General features: G+C 47.8%; 1 protein-coding gene across 1 annotated transcript in view; it reads left to right on the top strand.

Moving 5' to 3' along the window:
• The first annotated feature begins 707 nt into the window (after window positions 1-707).
• The window catches only part of AGBL1 (ATP/GTP binding protein-like 1), a 372,591-nt gene continuing 353,751 nt past the window's right edge, over window positions 708-19,547 (top strand). Inside the window, exon 1 of the mRNA XM_009887663.1 lies at window positions 708-734. Within this exon, the coding sequence (XP_009885965.1) occupies window positions 708-734 (27 nt within the window). The remainder of the gene's footprint in view (window positions 735-19,547) is intronic.

Genomic DNA, 19,547 nt, shown 5'->3' on the forward strand with positions numbered 1-19,547 from the left:
AACCACTCCGAACGAGGAATATTTTACACAAAGAAACCTGTCAGTGGCTCCTGCCAAGCTCCCACCTGCTCTGCGAGAGCTCAGGGGGTTATCGGAGCTCACAGCTGCATCTTCCATCGCGCAGGAAGCTATCACGAGAACAGACACACCAATGCGAACAGCAGAAGGCTCGACCTGAACAAACTGGGTCTTGGATTTCTCCACACTGCATTCATATTTTTTTTTCCTTTGAAAGGCGGTTATCGAAATAATTTGTATCTCCTGCATAGCCTTTTAGAAGGACCTTACTGCACACAGAGACAGACGATAACCCTTCTTCCATATGGATGAGGGCAGAGGGCATCAGCTTTTTGACAGCTATCCAACGCTGTCTGCTGGCTTTAATATTCCCCTGGCTGCCTGCAGCCTTCGTACAGCAGATACAGGAAACATAGGACTTTTCTAGCAGAACAAGATAAAGGCGCTTTGGAAATCCTTCCACTCACCCACACAGGGCAGACGACAACCCCGAAGGAGGGTAAGAGTTGGCTCAGGCAGAAAAGACCCCTCGGGTCTCAGCTTATGAAGAAGACACCCCAGCAGTCTCTCTGGACAGGACAAAGCTGGCAAAGAGAACACGGGGAAAAATCAAAACCGCAGAGCTGGGCAAACTCCCCACCCAAAAAATGGCCACAGTTCTCCTGTCCCTCCCAGGCTGATGGGTGGCCATGTCGGAGTCCTGCTATAGGGAGCTGGTACGGGTCATTTAGGAGAACTTTGAAGCTGTATCAGGCCCTGGTCCTCAATCACAAAAGAACTGCATGTGAGAGGACAGCTCAGAAGGACTATTGATAGATGGACTATATTTAGCTTCGCTTGGGGTACCCCTCTCCATCTTCAACCAGAAGGCTCTCCACAAATCTCCAATTTCACTCATTATCTGCAGGGAATCACCAGCTGAGATGCTGCTGCCTTTCAAGAGGACAATATTTGAGAGTGAATAAGATGTTCCCCAGTGGGACTTCAGGGGATCAAGAATCATTTCTGCTTAGAAGGGCAAAACTACAGGATTGAAGTGCTCTCCCAGGACCGTAAAGGTTGGCTAAACACCAACAAAGAGCCCAAATCCCATGAACCGAAGCCGGCACTTTCTGTTTGCCCACCAGACTTTCAGCAAGCAGAATGCGTTTCTTTTTGCCCCGCTCAACCATGAACTATTTAAAGTCGTAAACAAGTAAATAAATAAGCAGCAAGGTTCCCTGCTGGCTCAGCTCAGAGGACCTGGAAGAAGCTGCTCACGCCGTAGCAGAGATTCATGCCCAAGCAGTCAGCCATACGGGCCCTCCTCCACCTATGGACTGCACTACAACCTATAGCCACTCGCTCCAAACCCGAGCAGAGCCTCCTCCAGCAGGCAGCCATGGCTGTTGCACGGGGAGACAGGCGTACGAGTCATTTTTATTTTCTCTCTGATTTCACAACGTCAGCCCTTTGGGGTGAAATGCCATTTTGGATTCAGCCAAAGTTCAGCTTCTCCCTGGAAGCGGTGGGATAAATTCTCTGCCCATTAGTAACGTGTGGACTCTCTGTATCTTTCCAATGCCTTCACGGACTCCACCACCTCGTGCTTAGGGCAGCAACGCCATTGGACAAAATTACTGGCATAGAACCAATTCCCCCTCCAATTTTTACTGTACAGAGTAGCCAACTAGAAACCTAAATTCACCTACTGGGCTGTCTTCACAAGGAGGAGCTCCTTGCAAATCTGCTTAGGAGAAAGATCAGTGTGGGAACTCGCTGTCAAACGCAGATACAGCTGCGTTTCAGATGCCGTTTCCCAGCACTGGAGACCGTCAAAAGGTTTGAGAAGGGGGAATCTATTACATGCAGGCATTCACGTACTCGCAAGCACAGCTCGAGCTTCAAAAGAGGAAAAACCCAACAAGAAAACAGGAAAAGATGGTGGGAGAGGGAGACGGAAAACAAGCGAGAGGAAGGAACAAATGTAAAGATGTTTTCAGATTATTTTCATGTCCTTCCAGAACACAGTGGACTGTCAGCCTGGAGCTGCTCAAAATACTCGATACTAATAACACCCTTCTGTAAATAGTGCTTGAGATGAAAGCAATTAAAAGAGCACCCGGCCTTTAGCGCAGCGCTGCACTTGTTGAGCGTGGAGCCCGGGCTGCCGCCAGGTGGGCAGCAGAGGACCTTCCCCGCATCCTTTCCAGGCGTGCTCTCTGCTCTGCCCACCCCTCAGGCCTGCCCGGATCCAGACTTTGCTCTCTAACAAATCGGGTTCACCTCCGGCAGCTCCGGTGAATTTCGTGGTTTGCCCGCGTCAGCCAAATTTGTTCTGGTCTTCTTCGGGATGACTAACGCAGCAAAGATGCACCGATGATTTTGCATGCTGGAATTCAGGCAACGTAACTCTGCCGTGAATCAGAGGGTTTCTCTGTAACAGAGCTGGATTTGGCCTTCCTGACAAACTCTCGGTGTTTCATCACATTTGCAAATAGGCAAGCAAAGACAGTCGACCCCATCCCCCTGAAGCAGAATTTCTGATCCTGCCCCAGCCCTTGAGAACGGAAGATATCCTTATCGTTTCTTCTCATTTTCTCACTTGCTAGTCTAGCCTGCGTACCCTGGACAGAAAACAGAGAGACCATGTGAAAGGCTCCTTCTGTTGGCTCAGACAGAAACTGGGAGGTTTTCCAAGCCCAATTCTGTAGGCTCCAGGAGATCAGATTGTCTGGAGAAGGTCCGGGCACGTATCTGAACATGCTTAGTAAAGCAAAGCTGAACCCAGAACCTCCGTCTGTCCATCACTGTTTTGTATCCCATTCTCACCAGTGCCCACCATTCCTCCCGTTAAACCTGTGCTCCGCTCTGAGCCCAAAGCCACCACAAGAATCTACTGAATGCCACTTACCATAGAAAACAAAGGCAGTATTGCCAAGCTGTACCAATTAACGAGGTTCTTGTTCTGTCTTGCAAAAGCACTGGTAAAAGGGGCAGCGGTGCCTCAAATCTATACGACATGCACTCATCTAAGCCAAAGGCAATCGCATTCCCACCAAAATAAAAATACCCATAGGAAATCCACTTCGCATGCAATATATGCCGTTTTATTTGCAAATCAGGTATTGGACTCACTGCTCCGCACCTGAGTTACTCCATAAAGCTTCTGGAGCTACCTGTGAGGCAATCAAATAAAGTTCGCATTCACCACTAAGCGCGTTGGCTTTGCAGTTCCTGGGAATACCACACCCTCCTACAACCACTATCCAAATCGGGATAAATAATGCTTTTAGCCACAGTTCAGGCTCCAGACAATGGCTTTTCATTGCTACGCCTTAACCCCAGCGGATCTTTTCAGAGCCCGTGATTCATTTCGGAGGCTGCCGTGGGGTTTTGTCCTCCCCGCCTGCCCTCTAGCTCCGCTAGTGAATAAATCCCATTCTGCCAGATCAATCACAGTCGCTGTAAAAAATGAACGCGGGGCTGCAGAGCAGGCCAGCCAGTTTGCAGCCCCGTCTCCCAGATTATACTCCAAAAGGCTCCAGAACAGAAACAATCTACTTGATCGCAGTATCTACCCCAGCCCCATCCGGGCAGGATAAAGTCCTTTTCAAGCAAACCAACTCGCTAACGTGCTGCAAAGGCAAAAGGCCTTTGGTACTTCAAATACAGAGGAGCGGAACCACATGCCACTTCCCAGGGAGAGAGTTTAGAAGATGAGATGTGGTATAGGGCAAATTAATGCCAGAATAACCACTGCGAGCTGCTGCCTCCAGAAAGCGTATCCAGATCCTCCCACTCTCTCTCCCACGTACCGTGCCCGGCTCCCGGCGCTGAGGTTGGCAGAGCTGACGGCTCCGATGGTCAGGCTAACCAGAAGCCCCGCCACGGACGCTCAGACCAAACTGGTCTGCCCGCCCGCTGTCAGGGCAGGATTGCAATTTCGTGCCTGCCCGGTTACCCTGGGGTTTTGTTTTGTCTTCCCCGCTCCCCTGCCAGGCAGGAGATTGTGGTGCAACTGCCAGGTTTGATTTGCAGGAGCTCGTTTGCAATGCTGGCCGGAGTTCAGAGCCGTGGAGACAGGAGGCCCTCACGCCTCCCAAACCCATTAGCCCCCGATGTTGATGTGCACGGAGGACAGCCATTCCCAACTGGAAAGCACTGAGAGATATTGAAGGGTCTGGGGCTGCAAGACAGGGCATTGCTCGTTGCCCTCTGGCTCTGGACCGAAGGAACACGTGACACCCACTTCTGATCTTTTAATTTCAGTACAGAACATCAAACCACGTACTCGGCTTGCGAGTTCTGGACCAGCACAGGAGCACTGCAGCAGCCCAGGCTATCCCGGGCATCTGCGCAAGCATCACAAGCAAACCAGAGCGACTGCCAGTAATAAATTTGCCTCGCCACAATCTGACAGGCTGTCATATAAAACTGGAAGTCTTTGCAAAATCTGACGGTCAGCAAGCAGACAGTGGTTGTGGGATACGCAACGTTTCCAGGCTCGAGCGATGGGGGGGGGGAAGACAGAGCAGCCCGTACTGGCTGGAGTGATACTAATAGCCACTGCGGGGATATAAAGTTGATAAGCAAAGACAGACCGGTGTGACGGTGGTTAAAGGTCAGGCCAGGGGGCTTGGGGCGGCTTGTTACAGCTAAATGCTTCCCAGCCGGCGTTCCTGCAGCCATTGTTTTAAGCAACGCCAGCTACACTCACCACAATTCAATTACAGTCTATAAAGACGGGAATAAATCTACTCCTCCGTTCAAGTGCTGACACTGCTTCTTCAAACCTGGTCCTTCCACGGTCCCCGAGCATCAGCCGCCGTCGCCGCGGCGGACACCCCAGGCCAGCTCTGCCTGTCCTGCTCCACCTACTCACGCCCAAGGCCAAGGCACTGCTCAACACCCTCTCTTTTGCAATGCTGCCACTTCCCTCCCTCCGCCTCGCAACGCGCTGCCCGTCCTCTTCCACCTCCACAGATGGCCCCATCCTGCCCTTCCTGTTTCACTCACCCACCTCGCAAACATTGCCTAAAACCTCCTCTGGCTGGTTAAGAAGAAGGACCTGAACTCCTGCAGGCTTTGGGGAGCAGTTGGTTACCACTATAGGGACAAAAACGGTATCATAATTCACACATACGTATGGACCACGTGGATATGCACACACTCCTTGTCTCTATCCAGTACCACCTCCAGCAGTCCCTCTGGCGCTGGAGGGACCATATCATACAGCAGACGCACACTCATTTTCACACGTTTGGAGTACGTGTCATACAGCATCGTATCATCTGTTCCCAAGCTGTCTGCCTTCACAAGTTTCGTTTGCCTGGCTCCTTCACTTCAACAACTTTCAACTGGCCTCATCTCCTCTCCAAAACACCATCCTCACCACCAGTTACCTGAACCTGCTCCAGACACAGCATGGGAGGCTACCACGAGGCACGCTTCGCATATGTGCCCGGGCAGATGGACTTCAGATAACAATCCCCAAATACTTGGGAAAATGAACCAAAAAAAGGACAGGACGCTTAAGTACCCCAGTCCTGAAGCTGCTTACAGTCTCCTGTGTCCATATTAAGGTGTGACTAATTGGCTTCTACAGCAAATTTCATTCTGGTTTCAGTCCCGAGAATCCTGTGCCCACCCCACACCTTCTTGCTGCAGAGCAAACCCCCACCTATGTCTCCTCCCCAACTGCATTACTGAATGTATATAGCCTTATCACAGAGATAAACCAGAGCAGACGGTTAGGGTTAAAGACACAGAAGAGAAAAAACGTGGTTCTGGGCAAGATTTGATCTGAAGCAGCAAACGGGACGAGGAAAACAGAGAGGCGCCAGAACGGGTCTCATCTCACTAAGGGGTCAGACCCATTGAGAGATGGACAGAGAAAAGAACGTACACGAGAGCTCAGATCCGGTTCACACCTACTGTGAAAGGAGACTGTTACCAGCGCAGCAGGCGGTAACCAGCAGCTGAGTTAACAGCAGCAGCAGCTGGCCACCACCAGCACCGTGCAGGGTGTGTTACAAACATCTCGGGTTGCTCCTAAGGTAAGTTCAATAAAAAACAAGTGTCACAAGGCACAGGAAGGAGGGAGAAGACAAGGGAAGCTGTCAAAGTGTAAAGGTTGTAGAGTTGTTTGTTTTTCCTGAGGCTCTGGGTCTGTCCAGAAGTACATTTGGAGGAAGACAACAACAGCCCCATGGCTCCCTGACCGGGGAAGGCACTCCAGCAGATCACAAGAGAAGACGACATGCAGAGACTGCCAGGAAAGGAAAACAGAAACCAGTTAGGAAGCTGGGGCTCTCCATATAAATAGCGTGAAACACTTAGGTGTTTGCTTATGAAAGGGTGCAGACAGATTTCCCAAGCACGGATGGGGCTGGTCTAAGCCCCCTCACCCCAACAACTACAAGTGCAAGTGGATGGATGAAAAAATTAAAGGGAAAAAAAAAAAAAAAAAGGGGAAAAAAAAAAAAGAAAGAGGTAAAAAAAAGCTTTCAGATTCTTTTTTTTAACCTGCTTGTAACTTTTTTAAACGCAAAGGGGCCTGTAAGGACAACTTACAGAGGGATGGAGAAGTGTTTTTTCCCCTCTATCGGCTCAGCTCAGTCATTCCAACAAACCCACACGCTCCTCCGGACTGGGAGAACAGATTTCAGGAGGATGGCTGTGGAAGTCGCATCCCTCAAACCACAGTTTTGAGAGAGATACGCACAGGAGGCGGGGGGAGCAATGCGGCTTTACTTTCATATACAAGAAATGAATAGCAGCTTTTTGGGGTGGTTTTTTGGGTTTTTTTTTTTGTCTGATTGAACAGTTCCGTTTCAAAATTTTCAGCTACCTGGCTGCTTCTATGATGAAGCCTTGAACAAAGAAGGCAAACGAGAGCCAGGACAGCACAGGCGCCATAAAGCCTTCTCTCCCTCTGCACAAAAAGCATCGTTTCCTTGTTTCCCCAGACTCCACCCTCTGTGGGAAAGTGCCCGGCCGCTAATAGGTACCAGCTTCTCACCTCGCCATTGCAGCCCCACATCTGGCCCCTTTCTGCTTCACCGACTCTTTGGCCCTGCACACTGAAACTGTGCTCTCAGCTATGTCATTCTCTCTCTCTGCTGGTAAAACACATCCCACAGCAGCTCTCAACACTGAACGGCAGTAAGTAGCCCAAAAAATGTAATAATTTTTTATTGTTAAGTAGACAAAAGTAGTGAGTCTCTCCCTTTGGGGGGGAACAACTCAAAAAACTTTCATGTAAACAACACCTTGTAAATAGGAGTTGATTTTACTCATGGTTCATTCTAGCAGCTTTTAAATATATTCCTCCTCCTTTTAGAATTGGGAACCATTTGCTTTATGAGCACCATTTGGATCATTTGCCTGTTGCTCATAAAATAGACAAAGCTTTTATCCATGCCATGAATTTTTACTCACTTTATACAAAATATGTAAGGAGGGATTTGGAAGGGCCAGAATTACATCCACGATAGAATTAACAACTAATTTAATTTTCTGCTACAATAATGGTTCCAGCAGTTTTTATTTTCTTGATTACATTTCTTCTCTCCATGAAATAAAAAAGCATATTGGTGTTAGCTTCTTTGTACGTATTTTTTTAAAAAGCAGGGGTTTTTTTTCCAAAAAGGAATAGGAATGACAAGTACATTTCACACATTTTAATCCATGTAGTTACTAAATAAAGCAGTGGGAAATGCAGCTTTCAGAAGTGATCAGATAGCACGGGGACAGTCCGTATACTCAGTAAGAACACTGATTCTCATCAGCACTGGGACAGTCCAACAGAGTATTTCTTTGACAACACTGCTGGCAGCACTCGCACAAACCACCTCTTGCAAAAGGTCACCTCTGCCACCCACGTTCATGCACCAGGTAGGGACCACCGGGCGGTCAGTGCCTTCCTCTGGAGGGAGCGGGGGAGGGGGGACGGGACGACGACACGGTTAAGTGCTTCCTTTACCGAGCGCTATGAGCCAAACAGGGGGAAAAAGGCTCATTTATGAACAATAGCATTTTTCTCGTAACGCAAGAGCCGCTGGAGGGGCACTGGTGACAGCCCTGCCCCTGATCCCCCACTCGTGTTTTCCAGCCTGTGCCCCGGTGGGAGGCACCGCAGGGCACTGCGCAACGTAATGTCACTGCCGGTGGCAGTACCTCCCCTGGGGCACGCGTCGTGTTTCAGCTACCAGAAAAAAAAAAAAAAAAAAGCTTTCAGATTCTTTTTTTTTTTTTTTGCATACACAAATTTTGGATACACAGAGGAGGCAGGGAAGAGGTGTTCCCTATCTTCTCCCACGACCCCGTTTCTCCAGGGCCGTACTCCCTACGCTCAGTCACGGGTGTTCGGCAATAAGATTCAAGTGAAAAACTAACAGGTCTGTTAAGTGTACCTGCCCACATAATAGCTGGATGGAAAAACCTAGCTCCAAAGTGTGCCGAACCTTCTGTACAGCCAGGGATGGAGTATTTAAGGGCCGCTCCTTCTGACCTAGTAAAGGAAATCTCTTCAAGTTTCCCACTGAAGTAACTGCCGCTGCCTTGTCCTTGCTTCACGGCGATGACTCCTGTGAAGTGCTGCCTGCACGGCTAATTTTACGCGGTGGGGACATGGGAGGAGATGGAAGGTGGCTGCTGTGGGGATATATTGAAGGAAAAGTCCCAATAAATACAAATACTGCTCGCTCTTCTCTTCCCAGGTTGAAACAGATCAGCTACACCTGGCAGAGGCTGTGTATGGTAAATAACAAAGTACACTGAAGATGTTGAACTGGATCAAATTCCTGTTTTTTTGGATCTGTGTTGTTCCAGGTCATTGCAGTTTAACTCTGAAAGTGCTGCTGTCTTCCCAGCTACAAGCCCAGTGACTCTTGAAGAAGCTGAAAATTGTCCCGGGGCCTGTTAATGACTTTAATGAGCTGTTCAGGAAGGCAACAGGAATTTGTGCAAGAGGCGGGTGTGGTGGCATCCTGAACACATCTATTAAACAGCAGCAACATGAAAGACAAAATTGATTTTCCCTTTTACTGCCGAGTTCCACCCTGCTGCTCCAGAGCCTGAAAGAGCTGTGGAGCAAAGTAAGGTCATGTTTCTTAATTCCGAAGCACTTTTAGAGTGCTACTATGCAAAATGCTGTCCCAACCAGCTGTGTGTGTGAACCCAGCCTGTCTTTTGCAACCTGGCAGGGAGGATTTCTGGCAGCTGCCTGTCACAGGGACCTACAAAGCTCAGCAGAGCACTCTGCAAAACTCTACCTGATAAGGTGCTTCTAAGACACAATATCTAACGCTCATCTCCCACCCACCAGCTTTCTAGCTGTGTGACTCTCTCACTCTTCTGTCTCCAGGAAAGCTAAACAGAGGGCAGTCCCAGCAAAGACTGCAGGAAACATCCTGTGCCGTGGTAGCGCACACATCTGGTGTTAAGATGCTAGAGGAGATGGTGTTAGGATACTAGCTTTTGTTCCGCGGGAGCAGCAGAAGTCCAGATATGGCAGCGATGGGCACACCAGACACGCAGACGGGCAACTAGCTCCTCACCATGAAGGAGAAGCTGAGCCAGACATCTGAGAAGGCGGGGGGAGCACAATGGGAATGCTCTACAGCAAAGGAAAAATCCTGGCAGACATTTTAAAATGGTTTTAAACCTCTCTTTAAAGAGGATTTAAGAACGAGGTGTGCGTAGGGAAAAGAAGCTTAATTTATGATGAATGTTAATACCAGCTCCTTACATACGATACTGGCCTCAAGCATCCCTGAGGTATTGGAGGGACTAGTGCTGTGGTTATGATTTCAGTGTATAGGGGAAATTTATTATTAAACAAATCATGCCCTGCATTGGCCTTTGGTTTGATGTTCGTAATGCGTAGTCGATGTTGGCCAGCTGGGGGGACAGGATTCTGCAACTTGTTGGCATTTCGAAAACAAGTTGGAAAACTGCTGACTGAGATCCCCTCCTTCATCGTGACCCATGAAAGGGAATAGGGGTTAAATATTTTAAAATTTGGGGAAAAAAAAAAAAACAACACCCAGAGTTTTAAATAAATTACCATTTGGCCATATTTATTTAGCATAACATTCATTATGAAAGGAACAATTAACATTTGCAAAGTTAAACGTTTGATTTGACTTGTTATAGAAATCAGCCCTAATTGCCTGGTTCCCATCAAGACCTCGCTTTCCCAAATGTGGAGAGTCAAAAGATTTACCCTAGCCAGAATTCACTAGCTGGTTTTATCCATTTAAATCACAGATCTAGCTCCTGAGGTAGTTGACTAAGTAAGTGAAGTTCGTAGAAGTAGCAGGAGGGATAAAATCTGGTCAACAAACCGTGTTGGCATCTTTGCATCTTTTTCTGTGTCACACTGAGCATTCCCATCTTACAAAACCCGACTGTTCAAGGGGTTAAATAATAACATTTATTAGTTTCCCCTCTAGGTCACTGGTCACACTCCACCACGGGTCATGCCACAACCAGCTAATGGCTGCTAAGTGGTCTGTGCGAAATTAGTTTAGTGGGTCTCAAGCCAGACGCTCGTTGACAGATGCCCAAAAATCAGTACTCCAGTTGGCTTCCTTCTTGGCAGTCACAGCAGGTTGGTCAAGGCCATGCAAATTCAGGGGTTCCCTGAGGCTAGGAGCATAGACAAGGTTGTTTGTGAATACTTTCCTCTGTGTTGAATGCCAGAAGTCTTCAGAGAAGGTCACAGCACAATGCTGTGAGTGCCAGTGCCTGAGGACCGTGCTATCCCCTCGAATTCGGCTATCCAGGGATATGGTGGTCGCAAAGGTGGGAAAACGCTGCTGAAGCCTCCCAGCAGAGGCAGCCCTGAGGTGAAGGAGAGGATGTGCAAGGTGGCAATGGGAGTCTTGATCAAAGTTTTCACCCTTTGGCTTGTCCTGTGCAGGAGAGCAGGCAGCAGAGCTGCCAGTCGGACCGAACCAACTTAGCGTTCCCTGCAGTAACAATAAAAATCCTATCTCCCTCCCTCTCGGCCTTTTCCTACCGATGCCAAATCTAAACGACCTTACTTTTTTTGGCAGCAGGAAACTTCACAATTAAATATAGAAGCAGAGCAGACTTTCAGATGGAAATTACAGCGAGGGAACAACAGATGGCATTGTTTGCTGGGCTGGAAAAGCTGCATCTGCTCGGAGAAGAAATGCTAATCGGCGCTTAATTAGGCATTCAGAGGGAACCGTAGCCCATCCCCAGGACAACGGCCATGTGTACACGATCCCGAAAAACCACAAGGAAGTAGATACAAAGTCATCAAAAATCCTCGCTGGACCAAGTCCAAATTAAGTGCATGTGATAGGGCAACCCAGAGACTTTCCTTGTGCTGAAATCCATCCGAGCCACTCAGAATAAAAATGTAACTGGTAAAGACTTACTTTATTTCATTTGCAAGCGGTCAGCGATTTAGTTTTCAGTTTCAAAGCAAGTAATTCCAGCATAACACTGGAATTGGATCCTACCCTGGCTGCTCTCTGACTCTCTGAGGTGTGGCAAGATTAAAGCGTAGCTGAGATCTTTATAGCAAGTACCGCAAATGGGAATAATAGAGTCAGAAAGATCAATAACACACACCTTGCCTAGAATAACTGATCCCTCTGTAGACACACAAAGGAAGAAAAGAAGAGGATCGTGGAAAATGTCCCCTGGTTCATCCCAACTAGGTGTTCAAGCACAAGATGAGTCCCGTGGTGTGCAGTGCCCATGTATGGTCTAAAGCAAAGCACAAGAGGTTGTTTCTCCTTCCCACCCTCAGCCCTGCCAGCTTACCCCGGAGCTGCAGGCAGGCAGGCAGGCAAGGCTCTGTGTGTCCTGATTTCAGTGTCTTCTGTTTGGGGTACCAAACTGCCACCTCAGTTTGGAGCCAGCAGCCCTGTTGGCAAAACAAGCGTTTCACCAAGAGGTTAGCCCCAGCTGCCAAATTTGCCAGCACTGGAGGGATCCCCATTATGCTGAGGGTTGGCATTCAAGCCCTCATCTTTTTTTAATGTGCTCTTTCTCCCCTAGCTAGGGTCACTGCTGCCAGCGCCGGCGCAGTGCTTGGGGCTGCTCTGAACCTGGGCTCACCATGTCACTTCACATGCCTGGGACAAGGTGCACCTCATGGGCAGTGCTGATGGGAACCCCCCTTTTGCCGATTGCACACCCTACTTCCAATGACCCTGGAAACAAGCCTGAGCACAGCCGCATGAGTAAATCAACACCCAGGCCTTTTACACCTACAAGATGTTCATAAACAGGGATCATTACTGATTTCAAACAATACTCTTCTAACAGTGCCAGAAAAATCACTGGAGATCAAAGGCATTTTGGAACAAGTGACTTAGAGCTACAGTAAAGGAAAGAGTTTTCTTGGCACCAAGGCAACTTTCAGCACCTCCAAAGACTGGTGAAGAGAAACGTAACAGGATCCTAAAACACTTCTGCCTTCAGCACCATTCTGCTTCGGAGGGATGTCAAATCCTGGTCTGGCTCCACAAACCCTGGGGCAACTAGAGGAGAAAGTGGGCCTCCTGACTTTGCCGCGGATGCTGAAGCTGTAGGCACTGATCACCCTTATTCCAGGAACTGCTGTGCCCCACTGCCACCATAACTTTGAGCCCCTGGCTGGGCTAGTGGCTCTGGCCAACCTCCTGAGGGCTGTGAGTGTGCTCTGTATCTCATTAAACATCATGACCCCCATCATGTCTCTTTGAGAGGAACCTTGGAGATTTGCTGACTCTCTGTAGCTCACTGACAGCAGATTTATTACTGCTCTAATTTGGAAGAGACTTCTCCAACGATGAAAGTGGTGGCTGTACCCTTGTGCGTGCTGACCTGGAGCTGGCCTTCTCCCAAGCACTGTATATCCATGGTGTGTGGCAGGGGGACAGGCACCGAGAGCACTTTTTGCATAAAGGCAGCCATTGCAGGTGTCCGAGGTCACAGAAATCAGGGAAGGCCACGTGCGGAGGTTCTGCTCTCCTCTAGAGATGGCATGAACCAACCTGTCTTAGCGGAGTGGCAGCGGGCTGCATGAGCCAGATCTTCTTGTGGAACACAGGGGGATGGATAGGTTGCCCCATTCTCTTCGGACGCTGTCCAAGCAACTGTTCTCTAGCATTACCGTCACGTGGTGAAGGCTGAAACCTCCAAGGTGTCAGAGCTGCCATCGTCCAGCTGTTCATTGCCTGTGCACTGGTAGGATTGGAAGACTTGGCAGCCCATTTGAAGGAGAGATGTTCTCACACCATGAGATTGTGCTAAATGAGGCCAAGCCTGCCAGCGCAGGACTTGGGCTTAGCTGACTTGTGAGGGTTGAAGCTCAAGGGCATAGCAAATGGCAGACAGCACAGGGTCTCAGCTTTCCAAGGACAGCTGGAGAGCTGGTCCCAGCTCATCCACATGTATCAGCACATGGGTCTCAAAGCAGGGCTGCTGCTGACCCAGTCTGAAGCTTTCCAGTGTTCATGGTCTGAGCAGACACAGGCTTTGGCTGGCTGCCTGGAGTTTAAGCGTCTGTGTTTTAGACCCAGACTTCCTTCTGAACAGTTCCAGAGGGAAAAGAAAACAAAAATACTAAAAAACTCAAAAAACATTCCCGAGAACCTAATTTATCCGTCAATGGCCGGTTTTCTGCCATCCATTGAATCCGAGAAAGGCCAAGAGGAAGTGTGACCGGGGAGCACGACGGGCCTCTTGGCTGCCCTCGTTGGCTGGGGGCGTACCGAAGGGAGCCAAGGGACTCCAGAGGAAGCAGCGAGCAGCTCCAGCTGGGCAGTGGTCCCGACAGCATCGTGTTAGCAGGAGGGAGAGCACCGACCGCCTTGCTGTGAATCAGCCCCAGCGCTGATTCCTACTCATTCCTAGGATTTGAAGGTTACGGCCGTGGGTGTCCACCTCCATGAGCCCCAACTCCCTCTTTGTGGCGGGGGCAAGTGCAGGAAACAAAACGGTGATCCCAGGAGGTCCTCAGCACCCTCCTTCCCAGCAGGATAGCGTGCGAGTTGTTTTCTTGAAAATGGGATCATTTATTCTCCGTGTTAAACAGGGCAAGCTCAGTGACTCCAATCTGGCCTTGTCTGAGAACTTGTTTCAAAATCTGGCCTGTAAAGACACATTTCCAACAGTGCCAAGGCTCAGCACCTGGGGCTTCTGGAGCAGGCTTTCTTGTTCTCTGAGAAAGGATTACCAGAGGGTGCATATATTAAAAAAGAAAGAAAAAAAAAAAAAAAAACAAAAAGGAGGGAGGGGGAAGAGACAATTAACTATTGCTGTAGAGTCCTCTAGTGGTGAACGTTTCATAAGCCACCCAAGCGTCATTCCAATGAACTCCCCCCCGCATTTCTATTTTTGATCTACATAAAAATGCATATGCAAAAAATGTCAACGTTCAAACTCCATGCAACTATTTTAACCATTTATGAATGGTGTCAAAGGCAATGGTCCAAAATGAAACAAGCCACTCTTCCTTCCCACTGTCCCTCAGTTCCTTCCTTCCAAGTATCATGTCCCATCCAAGGCTGACAATATTCATAAAATCATGGAATGGTTTAGGTTGGAAAGGACCTTGAAAATCACTGAGTTCCACCCCGCCCTGCCCTAGGCAGGGACACCTCCCACCAGACCAGGTTGCTCAAAGCCCCATCCAGCCTGACCTTGAACACCTCCAGAGATGGAGCTTCCACATCTTCTTCTAGATGGGTGGGTTGAGATGCATTAAAAAACTCATGATATTGCCCATTCAGTTTCTGTTGCTGCTGCTGCTCAGAGAAATGACTGAAGAGAGATAACCTGCAGAAGCAAATCATTGCCACATATGTGCCAAAACATTTGCTATTTTAAAATCCAGACAAAAACTGGATGGTGGTGCAGCATTATTGTTCTGAAGAGCATAGGCCAGCTCAGTCTCCAGCAGCTATAGCGGTGGGTTTATGTGAGCAGCTGTGTTTAGATGAGATTTCAAACCCAAGTAATTTAGTGTTCTTCATTTTCCCCTTTTCTGTCTCCGTCCTCCCGTGTTGCGCCCAAAGCTGCTTTATTTCTGTACTTGTGCTCTGTCAGTCCAAGGACATGGCTTTACGCAAAATCCATACCCAGCTCTGGGCAAAATGGTGTTTGCAGCAATCGGAATATGTGATAGAAGAGGAAAAAAAAAAAAAAAGCTATTTCCTGCTGTGAGCTCCCTCTGCTTAAGAGAGAAGCATTACCTTTGACAGGATATTTCCCTTCCTAATGAGGCCATCATGTCCATACACTGCTCTCTCCCTTCAGGATGGGGTCTTCTCAAATGTGGTTCAATTTCTGCTTCAGAACCAAGGAAGAAATCTTACGAAGGTTTGAGATTTCGTTACAAAATATACTCCCACATGCTGCAACCAAATAATTAGACACTGTTTCTTTCCTATGAGTCTTTTTTCCCCCTCCCCTCTGAATAATCACCCGCGAACACTGCCCTTTGAATTCCAGCTTCTGCATTGGAACAGCTGTATTAGCACCTGCTGAAGACAATTTGCTAGTCCTTGATGGGCTGTGTAATGTAAGAAGTATCAACAAGACCAAGGAAGAAAGGGATCATAAAATGGTTAGTGAAATGGAAGATCATAGCATCATAGAGTGGTTTAGGTTGGAAGGGACCTTAAAGATCATTGAGTTCCAGCCCCCCTGCCATGGGCAGGGACACCTCCCACTAGAGCAGGTTGCTCAAAGCCCCATCCAACCTGGCCTTCAACACCTCCAGGGATGGGGCATCCACAACTTGCCTGGGCAAGATGCTGTCTCTTAAAATGCTACTACACCCACATCAACAAGTAATTCAGAGGACTGAAGCTTTAAGATTTTTTTTTTAAAAGTATTTATCCTGTTCAATATTTACCCTATATTTGAACTGTCACATAAAAATAATGCAATCCTCAAGTCACATAATAATTTAGGCTGGAACAGGCCACAGGCTGGTCCAACACTTTGCTTAACATGAGCCCAGCCAGACCAGGTTGCTCAGGGACTTTTCCAGCTGAGCTCTGAATCTCTCCCAGGCTGGAGATTCCTCCACCTTTCTGGCCCTTGTATGTAAAACAGTACCATATATTCAAATAATTCATGTAATGCTTCATCTTTCTCTTCAGTCAGGCTCTGTGCTCTAGTTGCTAAGCTTCTCTAGCCGAAAGCTGCAGTATTTGCTATGTGTTTGAATTTACAGGTCTGTTCCCACTGATTTACTTTAATTATTTTTCTTCAGGCCTGATGTCCCACCAGTAAACACAGACACCTCCTTGAATACTTCTGCTGAGAAGTAAGGCTTTAAGCTTATCTCTGCCAAACCCTCCGCAGGGTCCAGATGCTCGTTGGTGTCACTGTTAATTAGACTGATTTCAGAAGTGCTTACTGTAAACTTAAGCTGAGCTGCCAGCCACATATCAGTCCTGCCTGCCCGCGTTAGTTTATATATCCCCTCATGTCCAAATCAATAATATTATGTACTAGTAAATAATAATGGTTTCATAAAGCTGAAGTAATAGAGATTTAGAGTGTTGTTTCAGCTAAAGAAATGAGCCCCTGGGGTCTGTTGTTTGGCTGTTGATTTTGCTATGTCCCATAGGAGGATTTCAAAGCACTTGCAAAGTTGCTTTTCACAAGGGGATTAACAAACAGACCATTGCCAGGGCCCTGGGAGAGCAGATATTGTTGCATCCAAGTGGGAAAGTTCCCTTTTTTCTCCTTCCCCTGTCTTCTCCGTGCCAGTGAAAATAGTGAAGAAAATAAAGTACCATATTCATGCAAACCTTCCCTTTGCCTTATGCTGAATTTCAGCCACAACCGGAAAGTCCATTTTCAGCTACTGACTCCAAATTCCATCATTTAATTTCTTTCTGCAGTTTAAATTGCTCCTATTTTTTAAATGGAAGATTGCCATCAAAGACTGTTAAATGTATTTTAATTTTTTTTTTTTCCACTATAAAGCCATTTTCTATCCAAAAATTGTTCACTGTAAAATTCTAACTGGGTGAACTTCTTCCTCCTTACAGATATGAGGATTAAGTTTCAGGAAAGAAAACTACTCAGATCCCAGGTAACAGACATGCCAGAGCAACTAGACTAGATGAGAAGCTCTGGGATTTTTTTTTTTTTTTTTTTTCAGATAAACAAGGCATTCATTTTAAAGCCTGGAATGAAATCTAACTACTGACATCCAGAGCAAATCCCTTCCACACCCCAGGGAGAGGGAGACTGAAACCTGTTTCTCCAAGTGCTGGATTTGAGGTGAACAGTACTGGATATCTCCTGCAGCTTCTAGTTTACCTCATTTCCCCACAAGAGACCAGAAAGCCTGAGGGATGGGAATGAAAGCCCACGTTCACACATAAAGGGGAGACAGATGTTTTCTGTCTTTTATAAGGAGTCTTCAGAGGCATCAGCTGAGGCAGCTGGGAAATGCATGGCCTTTAGAGCAGGGTCCAAGCATCACCTTCTTTCAGAGGTATCTGGTTGAGTATCTGCCTGCTCCTCCTTCCTTCTAGAAATGACACACTGTCATTTCATTTTAGGTTTTGTTGGTTCCTCTCCTACCCCTTTCTCTCCTTACTCTAATGTCCTAAGTGAAAATTAACAGGGAAAAGAAATATGGTAGAATCGTTCCTTCTCCCTCTCCCCCATTACTCCAGTCTCTGGGAAAGCCATAGCTATCATGTCAGGATGTAGAGAATGGTGGTGCCCACAGCTCTGCTCTAAGCTGTGGTGTGGGACGCAGAAGCCAACGTGCCGTCTCTCCCGTCATTGTAATGCCACTTCCCGCTCTCCGTCCTGTTCCTCAACCTCCTGCTGTGATCTTTCTCCACATCTGAGAGGAACATCTCCAAGTCCTGCAGGTCTACCTAATGTCTGAAAGTTCTCAGGAAAGGAAACGTCCCTCATTTTGGGGGAAAGGAAACGTCCCTCTCATCTCCACGCTGTAGGGCATTCAGCCATGAACTGCCTGGAGGAGGGTCCCCCAGGAGAGGGGAAAAGATAAATACTCATGAGGTCAAAGGAAGATTGATTGGAACAGACATCTGAAGGTCATACAACTTCCCACTTGAAGTGGGCTATTGCCAACATTAGTCCTTGCCACCTGTTTAATTTTGACTCTAGCTGTCTTGTTGAGACCACCAAATTAAGGACCTTTGCAAATTCAAGGAATCCCACTGCCACCTACAGAAGTTTAACTTGAACAAAAAAGCAAAGATTAGGTCATTAAAATGGAGGAGGAGAGGAGACGTTGTGGACTGTTGTCTACCTGGAAGGTGTTTCATAATCAGAGTAGTTTGCCCCCAAAATGTCTGTGATCCCTGGGACTGTGCAAGATGATATACTGACAGCTCTAGCTCAAGGGACCCTTATTCAGATGACTTCTTAGATTCTTTCATATTAAATTAGACAAACAGTGTAACCAAATAAATCAGAAGAGGGGTTCAGTGGCTCAGAGGGAGCACCGTGCCTTCTCCTCTATGTCTACATATCTTCTCACCTGTTCTTAACTCCCTGGAAGCACTTTGCTGTGAAGGTGCTCTGCCAGAATAAGCAAAAACACAGAGGCTTTGTTATCTTTAGAAACCACAACATCACATGCCTGATCCATTTACAGCTCAGAATTTATTAGCGGGAAAGTCTCCACACATCTGCAATTCATATAAATGATAAGAACCATTTGTTTCTAATGCCTCTCCATAATTGCAGCCTGCATGCTTTCCATCCGGAGATGCTAAAATGGCTCCCAAAGGAGGGGAGAGAGGGTGTGGGGCGTGTTAATCAGAAATATCCATGCCCTGACCTCCCAGACACTGAGGAAGGAGGGACTGGGGGCAACGGCTGTGGTGGCAGGTGGATAGTGAGCTCTGGTCCTCGTCCCCGAATCACTGCGCATCAGGGGGTACCCGGGGAGCTGCAGAGATGTTCAGAGGGTGCTGCAGCGCTCACGGGGCTGCTGCATCCCACATGCGTGATCCGAGGTGCCGGCGCTGCGCTGCTGCTCAGAGGGTTGGAAGCTCAGGCATCTCCGGACTTTGGTCTATATTCATTACCTCCTATGTACATCTCATGTAATTAAAAGCCAGAGCATCGCTTCCCCTCCTCAGTGCACAGACACCGCTCCGCTGTTGTAAACACACTCGAGACTGGAGTGAGGCCTTTTGCTGCCCGAACTCTTTGCTTTTATTTCGTGTTCAATGCTAGTTGCAGTTACTGCCTGCGCTGTGCAGGGGACAGGGGGTTTACATTAATTAAACGTTGCTATGGAAACAGCACATTAAACATAAGATGATGTTTCTAGGGGAGGCAGGGAAGGAGCCGCTCATAACGGAAAGGTCCGTGGCTCATTTGAAGGGATAAGGGTTTGCAGGACGGTGTTTTACTAAAGTTATGAGAGCCTAGGAAGGTCTCCTGGGTTCATGTGTCCTCTTCCTTCCGATGGCTCATGATTCCTCACTGCATCAATCCTCTCCTCTAAGGCCTGTGAGAAGCCCCAGTCCTTTGATAGATCAAATAATTTCCTCTTTCCC

The sequence above is a fragment of the Charadrius vociferus genome, unplaced genomic scaffold (genome assembly GCF_000708025.1).
Source record: "Charadrius vociferus isolate BGI_N301 unplaced genomic scaffold, ASM70802v2 scaffold190, whole genome shotgun sequence".
Lineage (NCBI taxonomy): Eukaryota > Metazoa > Chordata > Aves > Charadriiformes > Charadriidae > Charadrius > Charadrius vociferus.